Source organism: Octopus bimaculoides, chromosome Z, assembly GCF_046866305.1.
Source record: "Octopus bimaculoides isolate indiv1 chromosome Z, ASM4686630v1, whole genome shotgun sequence".
In the NCBI taxonomy this organism is placed as follows: Eukaryota; Metazoa; Mollusca; class Cephalopoda; order Octopoda; family Octopodidae; genus Octopus; species Octopus bimaculoides.
Genome location: NC_142944.1, coordinates 6,973,069 through 6,982,685, shown reverse-complemented (window position 1 = coordinate 6,982,685; position 9,617 = coordinate 6,973,069). Strand labels below are relative to the sequence as shown.

Sequence of the window (9,617 nt, the reverse complement as noted above, 5' to 3'; positions counted from 1 at the left end):
CGGAAGAATATTTTCCCTATAAATTTATTTATAATCGTAATCTATGCTGTTTGAAAGGTGCTTCTGTAAAACCTCATTAAAAGATATCCATTTTCCTGAAAGTTACGAGGGGAAAAAAACGGATCGTGTGAATTTTCCGACAGTCCTTTCCCCACCCCTTCGGAAAAAAATTTCCCCCAGAAATATCTTTATAATTGTAATTTGTGTCATTTGAACGGTTTTTCTATAAAATTTCATCAATATATATATACCCATTTTCCTGGAAGTTACAAGGCGAAAATCGAATCTTGCGAATTTTCCAAAAGTCCTCTCTCCATCCCCACGTTCGTTTACGGAAACTTTTTTTCGTATTTGTTTACGCAAACTTTTTTTCATATTTGTTTACGCAAACTTTTTTTCATATTTGTTTACGCAAACTTTTTTTCATATTCTTTTACACCTAATAGGCTGGGTTTCTTTTTGTTTTCGTTAAAGGGTCTCAAACTGTATATTAACCCTCATTTCTTCAAATATAATTTTCCTCTCATTTTTAGTACTTCATCTAGTTCCCTTTCCTCTCTCAAGCATTTCAAAAGTTCTGACCGTGTTCTTTCTAAATCTTGAATCTTCGTTTTCATCTCAGCTTTTAACTTTTACATTTTTTTCCTTTTGCTCTCTTATGCATTCTAAAACTATAGAGTGTTTTTTTTTCTAAATTTTGAAAATCGATTTCTCTTTCATCATCTAGCTTTTTATATATTTCTTTCTTCACTTTTATTCTAGAAGGGTTGAACATGTTCTTTGCAAATCTAAAAAAAAAAAATAATTTTCTCCTCCTCGCTTTGCTCTCCACATTGTAGGTCTACACGTCTCCTATGTCTTAAGATTTTTGAACATGTTCTCTTCCACTTTACCAAATGTCTATAGGACTACCGATAAGACATTTTCGTCTGTGTCTAAAACTGCAATAACTACCACAGAAATTCCATTAATGGAAAAAAACCCATTACTTTTATACATAAAAATATGAAAATACACACACACAAACACATCTATCTACCTTTCTGTCTATCTATCTATCTGTCTATCTATCTTTCTGTCTATCTGTCTGTCTATCTGTCTATCTACCTTTCTGTCTATCTATCTATCTGTCTATCTATCTTTCTGTCTATCTGTCTGTCTATCTATCTATGAGAGAGAGAGATAGAGCGCATGAGTGTAAGTAAAGGAAGAAAAGAAAGCGAAAGAACGGGAGATGAGAGAGAGAGATAGATTAATAGAGTTGTTTTGTATTAGTCCATTCCTCACGCACTCCTCTTGACGAAAGAAGGGGAGGAGAGAGATAAATAGAGAGAGTTATTCTCTATTAGTTTATTCCTCACGCTCTCCTCTTGCTGCTGCTTTTGTGTTTTGTTCAACACGACGTTCACTTAGTGCTGTCCTCAAAGCAAACTTCGGCGTTGTTGGTTCAAATTAAGCTTCTCAACACCTTAAGCAATCATGGTAAGTATTTTCTGTGCTTATATATATATAGGTCTACATGGACATATATATATATATATATATATATGTCTGTGTGTATTATATATATATATATATATATATATATATATATATATATATATATATATATGTGTAATATTTATATATATATATATATACATTCTCACTTAGGTTATCGTGTTTTACTAGTGTAATCATATCGAACTATCTTGTCATATATACCTACTTTTCGTTAATTATATTGCAGTATTACTTTACGTTCACTATATGCTTTGATCACAGTCGCTTTCATATGTGGGGTTGTTTTTGAATAACAAATTGCAACCGCTACTCTGGTATATTCCTGCTTCTCTAGTTTGACCTTCACTGTATGTTACATTCAAAGTATATTTATATACATAATGGCATTTTTAATATTAAACCAACTTATGTTTCGCTTTCTAGTTTTTTATTCACTTAAAAAAAATGTGTTGGTTGCATATCCATATTTTCATAGTTTATAGTATATATATATATTATATATACTCGTCCTTGTAATTGTGAGCAATCGTTCATTATGTTACACACATCTTTAAGAAGATTCACATCGTTTCGCTTAGTTTTGGTATTTTCTCTTGGAGTAAACTGTTTATGTCGAAGCAGTTTACTTTTTGAGGTCCTGCATTAGCAACGTCTCTCAGGTCTTTTGACCCTTCAACCCCATTAGAATATGTTCGTTTTGTACTAAACTATCTGTTGTATCTTTACATTTTTTTTAGATCACTGGGTGTGATTTGAGAGATTTAGCTGTTATTTCTAAAATATTAAGCGACCATGTCGATACTCCCTCACGGACATGTGATATAATCATTCTTTTGATATAATTCTGCAAGACTGGAAGGAATAATAATGGGTTGATATACTACCCCAGCTTTGTTTCTTTTACAACTTTATAATGCATGTTTTTAAATGGCATTTTGCAGTATTACGTTTTTGGGAGTGTAGATGACAATTATGTTAAAATTAAAACAAAAGGATTCTTTGAAGGAGTTTCCTAAGGTTTTCCTCTCGGGCTCCGACCTAATTGCCACCAAATTTCCTGGCATTAGAACTTTTCACTACCTATATATATATATATATATATATATGATTTATACATTAGAAACAGCATTATGAAATCTACTCTTAAAAGACGTGTATCTGCAAAATGTCATATATAAAATATGTAGTTTTAACGATACTTATGAAGAAACAAAGACGAGAAGAGGGAGGAACGATTCAAATCTCATTAAAAACAAGTAGAAAAAAACCTTTAATGTTATCAACATAATCGTAATGTACACTTTCGAAGTGTATTATCGTGTAATTTCATTAAAAATTATGCATTTTCCAGAAGGCTATTAGGAAACAGCACGGGTGAGGAAACCAAGATATGGTTATATTACTGTAAATTTGTGATTATTTAATTATTTTCACTGTTATATTACGACACTAAAGATAATTGAAATAATTTAAAACACCTGTTTTACTTTTCTGTAGCTTAATTAGACTGTATAGATGTTGAGAGTTCAAGTAACTAGGGTAAGGGCAATGTTCGAATTAATCCCAACTCTTTTCTGTTATTGAAGTTTTGGTGTGTTGGCAATAAAATAAGTATGAAAAGCTGTTAAGCTATATATAACCTTGACCTCTATGTAAACTTGAAGGGCGGAAATAGGAGACGGACGAAGTGGCGGTACCCTACAAGGTGTTGCTTAGTCTCTGTGTGTGTGTGTGTGTATATATATATATATATATATATATATATATATATAATGTTACTGCATATTGAAGAGTGTATTTTCGACTGATTTTCATTAATAATAAAAGTATGACTTAGTTTTTTATGTTGTAAGGTACATGGCCGATCGCTCCTATCCCTTAGAGGATTATCACTGTATCAATGGATTAAACAAAATAGAAAAAGACGGTATTTAACGATCAAATTAGCGTCAACAATCTAATATTCACTCAAGGGGTTGTTATATTTCAAAAATATTGTTACTCTGAGATTTGAAGAAAGAAAAGATTTCGTAATTATTGTCCTTGGATAAGATTTTGTAATTTATGTGAATTGAAAGACAGGCGGTATGGGAATGTGGGTAAGAATAGAGTTAGCAATAACTTTTATTTAATTTGGAAATTTGGGGGAGATGCAAAAATTCGATCTTAGCCCAAATAACTGTAGTTTAGGCCAGGTGATTTAAGGCTATTCACTTTATTTATTCATTTATTTTGTATGTATTTTTGTAAGCGTCATTAGTTACAGGCTTACATCGGACCAATCGTTGCTTTACGACAATATCTGATGGTGTGGTGTAACAGGGGTGTATGTATGCAGCTCGGGTGGAACAAATAGCGGAAGGTACCAATCACTGTTTTTATTGGATTTCTCGCTCGTTGAAAGATTAATAACATCTTCAATGATTTTTGCAAACATGCAACGAAGTTGTAGTGATATATAACAGCTAACGCAATTAAAGAAGCCCATCGTTTGAGTGTGTGCGTGTGTTTGCTCGTGCGCGCGCATAGTGTATATATGTTGCACCTCACCACCAACCGGTGTTGATTTGTTTACATCCCCGTAACGTAGCTATTCGGCGAAAATACGTAATAGATAAAACGAAAGATAGCCGATTAAGTACCAGATTTTAAAATAGAAGTGTTGGAATCAATTTGGCGGAGGTAAAGAGTACGCACACCACCCGTTTTCGGCGAAACCCTAACCCTAAACACCGGGTGTGCGTATTCTTTACCTTCGCCATCAATCTATTCGGCTAAAACCATTGAGGGCGACGTCTCAGCATCGCCGCAGCCTAATTACTGAAACATGAGAGATGAGTGTGTCTGTGTGCGTGTGCTTGCTTCCCATCCACATGGTTTCTCGGCTTCAGTCCCACTGCATGGCACCTCTAGCAAACGTCATGTATATTCTCAGGCCGACCAAATCCATGAGTGAATTTGGTAGACGGAAACTGAAAGAATATTTTCGCAATCGTGTGTGTGTTTGTGTATTTGCTAGTCCTCCACCACCGCTTGACAACCGATATTGGTTTGTTTACACCCCTGTAGCAGCGGTTCGGCCAAGAGAAACCGAGAATAAGTATCGGGCTTTAAAATATTGTGAAAACCTACTAGTCGGTGCCCCAGCACGGTTACAGTCCAATGACTAAAAGAAGTCAAAGATGAGATACATGTTATGTTATTTCAAATTTTTTTCATTGTATTGGGGCGAGACAGAATGAGTAAGAGTTACTGCATTTTTGATTTCTTACTAAATTCTCTACTGTACAAAAACTATACCAACTAAGAAAAAGACCTTCCCTATATGCATTAAAAACACCATAACATATTCAGAACCCTATTTCAGAAAATCACGGTTCTCTATGAGAATTAAAAGACAAATTTAGCTGGGGCAAAATGAGTAAGATAAGATAAGGTTAATTTGCCACTTGAGTTCTCCAGAATTACATTTGAATAAGGACCCACACATCAATATCCATCCTTAGACAGAAAGATGAGAAATGCAACGAAAATTTAAAATATCTAGGTCAAATGAAAGGTCATGGAAAAATGGCACATGATATGAAATTAACTAAACTCGACTAAATCTAAAGATCTACATGAGTGGATCTCTTCTGATTATTTACGCACAATGCATTTAAAAAGAAAAAATTGAAATCAGTCATTACTCATTTTGCCCCAGTTTAGACTAATTTCCTTTTTTAAATATTGAAAATTATCAAATTAGACGTTAGTGTGGGGAGAAAAAAAGAAGAATATTGATTGTTAAACACCCAAAATTTTCCAGATATTTTATTAGCAACCTCAGTTACAATCGGGTAAAAGTTGAGGAACAATTTCTTGAAAAAAAAGTACCTGTTGTCTGACAATATTTCAAACTCAGTTTCAGCTATACTGACCAATTTTTACTCCGAAAAACGATGTTAGTGTACAAAACGATGATGCAATACTCGCAATGTATAGCTTCAAGCAAATAAGGAAAAACGAAAAATCAGAAATTACTCATTTTGCTCCATCCTCTTTTACAAATCGTGTATTGACAGTTAAGTGGCTTCAACGTGTCACTTTCTAATCAGTAAACACGGAGATAGGGGAATCAATAATGAGATATTCACACGTACAATATCTAGTCATTCGGACATACCATCGTCAGATGGCTGCTTAGACTGGGCAAGAAAGTTTGTATTCAATCGTCTAGTGCAGTGGTTCCCAATCTGTGGCCCGCAAAGGTAGTACTGAGGGTCTGTGAACTAAATTCAAAGTTTCACATAAGGATTAGCATATTAAAAGGGGTCCGTGAGAAAACTCATTTCAATAAAAGGGGTCATTGGTAGTGAAAAGGTTCGGAACAACTGGTCTTGTGCACAGAAAGACTTTTCTTTCCATCACCTTCGATATTTCAGACATTTTAATGCTTTCAAAGGAGGAGGATCGGAGGGCGAAGGTTAAGAATACACACACACACACCACCCGTTTTCGCCGAAAACGGGTGGTGTGCGTATTCTTTATCTCCGCTGGTCGGAGTGCAACTCATTTCATTACTTTCGAGACTAGTTGTACGAGTATCTTCAGATGGGAACCTGACCCGAATACTTGCAACAAAGTGGGACTTTTCTAAAGGTATCCAAGGACGAAGTCGTGGTATTATATGGGTTGATGGGTTAAGTGTGATTTTGATATAGCTTGGCTGCTATTTCTGTTAAGTCGATCGAACGCGAGGTGGCTCTGCAATTGTAAATCAACGTGTCAATGTTTCTCATCGGTAGGTGATATGGGTTACTAGTTATGAAAAGCGGATTCTCACGTATAAGTCAGTTACCTCGCGCCCTAGAAGGAAAGTAAAATAGCAACCTTCGCCCATGCTCTTGCATAATAACATTGTATAAATAGACTGATTTGAGAACATAGTCTTCATATTTTTAAGGGAGATAACTTGGACATAGAACTAAATGTAATTGTTTGATCTGCTAGAAATAACAGCCAAATCTCATTCAACAGCTTTAAGAAGCCTACCAACACCATAGATAATATCCTCTATATCCATAGTCATATCCTCTCTCCCTCATAAAAATCTGCAAGGCCATGGCTGGAATGCTCTACATATATAAGCCCTCTTGCGCTTAGCTGATTTGGAATTAACAAACTATCGCGGTCTACATCAGCAGTTTTCAACTGAGGTCCACATAAGTTTTTGTTAAACTTTATGTATAAAAGTTATATTCAGCAAACGGATAGGTGTCCTTCGTCAAATATAATTTTTAGCTTTTACTTCAGTCAATTGAATTGTTTCTCTATTATATGCTTTAACCAAGGCGGCGAAATGCTTAGCAGTATTTCGTTTGTTTTTACGTTCGACTTTACCTTTCATCCTTTCGGAGTCGATAAATTAAATACCAGTTGCGTACTGGGGTCGATCTAATCGACTGGCCCCCTCCCCCAAAATTTTAGGCCTTGTGCCTAGAGTAGGAAAGGTTATATATTTAAACCATTTTGTTACCATATTTCTGTTGAGATGCTCTGTGTTTCTTTCAATTAATTTTAAATATAACAAAGAATTTAGTAAAATAACTTAGTTATCATTAAGCTAGTGTTAGGAACATAAATTGTGACTAAGGTTTAGTAGTAAGTTTTAATTCAGAACTTATGAAAACAAGACAATTGTACTACAGAGCCAGAAGCAGTTTCAGCTGGGTTGTTATCAAAAGGGTTAAGAATTGCTTCTCTATTATATATTTTAAGTGGTTTTTGTGATGAATTGGAGAATACTGGTTCTTATCAAAGTCAAGTGCCCAATTTTCTCTTCCAACTTTTTTTTTAATCATTTTGGGCTGTTTCCAGCTGATTTATCCAGTTTTCTTTCCTACCAAACGTGTGTGTGGGTGGGGTGGGAGAGTATATTGAGTAACCAGAATTAGAATGTTCAGTATTCCATCTTCTCCCCCCTTCCCCTCTTTCTTTGGCATTAAAGGAGGAGTTTAAAGGATATTTGGCAGTTTTTTGCTAGCAGATTGGTTGATTATATAGATTCTCTCTAGGATCATGATTCCAAATATGTAGATTAAAAGTAGCACTTAGCAGATCCATTAACAATACCAAAGAATGTTAGATAGAATCGACCTAGTTGCTTGAACTTTTCATCACTCGACTTTCTGCTGGATTAGTTTATTATCTTCAGATTTTTTCTAAAGGATCATTAATTTTCTGTTAAAATAAAGTATGTTTTATTTATTTTTAAAAAATTTTGAAAAAAAAGCCTGCTCATATCTGTCTTCATTTAAATATGTTGGTGCCATGTAAAAATCACTCTGTACACTCTCTGAAGTGATTGGTGTTAGAAAATGGACATTCAGCCTGGCAAAGCAGACTATTGGAGCCAGGTGTAGCTCTCTGGCTCGCCAGCTCCTGTTGAACCATCCAACCCATGCTAGCATGAACAAGCAGACTTTGAATGATGACAATGATGATGATTAGTAAAAAATGCTTTTAAGTATCCAATATGCTATGCACAAATACTTCTTTGATATTCACCTATGTCTCTAGGTGACATAGTAATTAGTAAAGAAAGCATATCATCATCATCATTTTAATGTCCACCTTCCATGCTAGCATGGGTGGGACAACCAGACTTCTGTGACTGTTTTGGCAGGATCTTTACAGCAGGATGCCCTTCCGACACCAATCACTCAGCAGAGTGGACTGGATGCTTTTTTCAGTGGCACCTGCAGTGACAGGGTCACCAGGTACATGCAAGACAAAAAGGAAGCATTGGAGGAGGTGATGATGAAAAGGTTATAGTGAGACAGATACAGGTGTCTTGTTGTAGAGGAAGTACAAGGTTACCTAGAGAAAGATAGGAATGAAGACAGAAACAGGTGTGCTACTGCAAAGGTACTACACAGTTACCCAACCTGAGGGAAATGCAGGAGAAGGAGAGAGAGAGTGGGAGACAGCAGGATAGAGATGGTGGCAAAATGCCGGGCATACTCACAAGGGGATCAGAGTATAAATGAGATGGTTGAGTAATGATGATATAAATACTGTTAAGAACATTTAAAAATACCATATTGTAAAACATAAATAACCAGAAATATATTAGTTCTCTATTCATATCATACCTTACTGTCTTGTGAAAAGCAAGGGCACATACACTGGATAATATGATTTGTGAGATACTTCTAAATTGATAGTATAGCCTTGATTATAGGCCTGCTGTGTCGGGGCTCACTTGGAGTTAACAATTACTGGCATATAAAAAGCTGGGCAATAATAGTAGTAAAGAAGAGGAAATCAACATGTCCAAACTAGTGCACTGCATAATAAATCATAAGATTTGGATGTTCAGTATCCCTTTCAGCTTTGGGGAACAATGTATCAGTGAACTACATCTAGAAGATCGAATCTGAAGTAACTACATCTAGTTTTTCAACCTACAACTGATGTGTGATAATACAGGCTTACATATATAAGAGCAAACTTGATGGTAGTATAAACACAATGCTCGAATGTCACTGTACTCCAGTATGTTGTACACCAGAAAGCATTGTGTGTTTGGTTCTCAGCTAAGCTCACTCAAGGTTGATTGGTCCTATACCATAGCAACCAAATTGTCTTGGGTACTGAAAATTTCAAAATAGAAGGTGCATTTTTTATGTGAAGGCCATTTATTGCTTCAGTATTTTGAAGGTGATGGAAATTTATTGTATGTTCCACCTACATAATATTTCTATGTATTGATTTTCAATATGTACCTATAAACTGTATTAGTCTGACTTGTATTTCTTTTGATCAATGTGTATACTTTTCGCAAGTTTTTTTTTAACCTATAGGTGAATTGAATCTACTAAAAATTACAATAGTTTGTTTGCAAAATTCTTGATGTGAACTTGTGCTGAAATGGATTTTGTTGTATCTCACTAGGGTCATTATGCCAGTAATAAACACATGCATCAGTTACATATACCACAAGGCATTGTTTCATTTATGGTGTCCATCTTGCCAATTTTTCTAGCTGATTGTTCAGCAGTTTCCAGAGAGAATTTTTATTTATTACCTCCACTTCTGTGAAGGTGGAACTGAAAAAGTCAATGTGGGTT

At 35.1% G+C, this 9,617-nt stretch overlaps 1 protein-coding gene across 2 annotated transcripts in view; it reads left to right on the top strand.

The window, feature by feature from the left end:
* The first annotated feature begins 1,372 nt into the window (after positions 1-1,372).
* The window catches only part of LOC106879647 (malate dehydrogenase, cytoplasmic), a 32,696-nt gene continuing 24,451 nt past the window's right edge, over positions 1,373-9,617 (top strand). For both annotated transcript variants that reach the window (XR_016244812.1, XM_014929308.3), the window contains exon 1: positions 1,373-1,482. Coding sequence is in view for 1 of the 2 variants with exons in the window: in XM_014929308.3 (XP_014784794.1) it covers positions 1,480-1,482 (3 nt within the window). In the remaining variant the exon portion in view is untranslated. The remainder of the gene's footprint in view (positions 1,483-9,617) is intronic.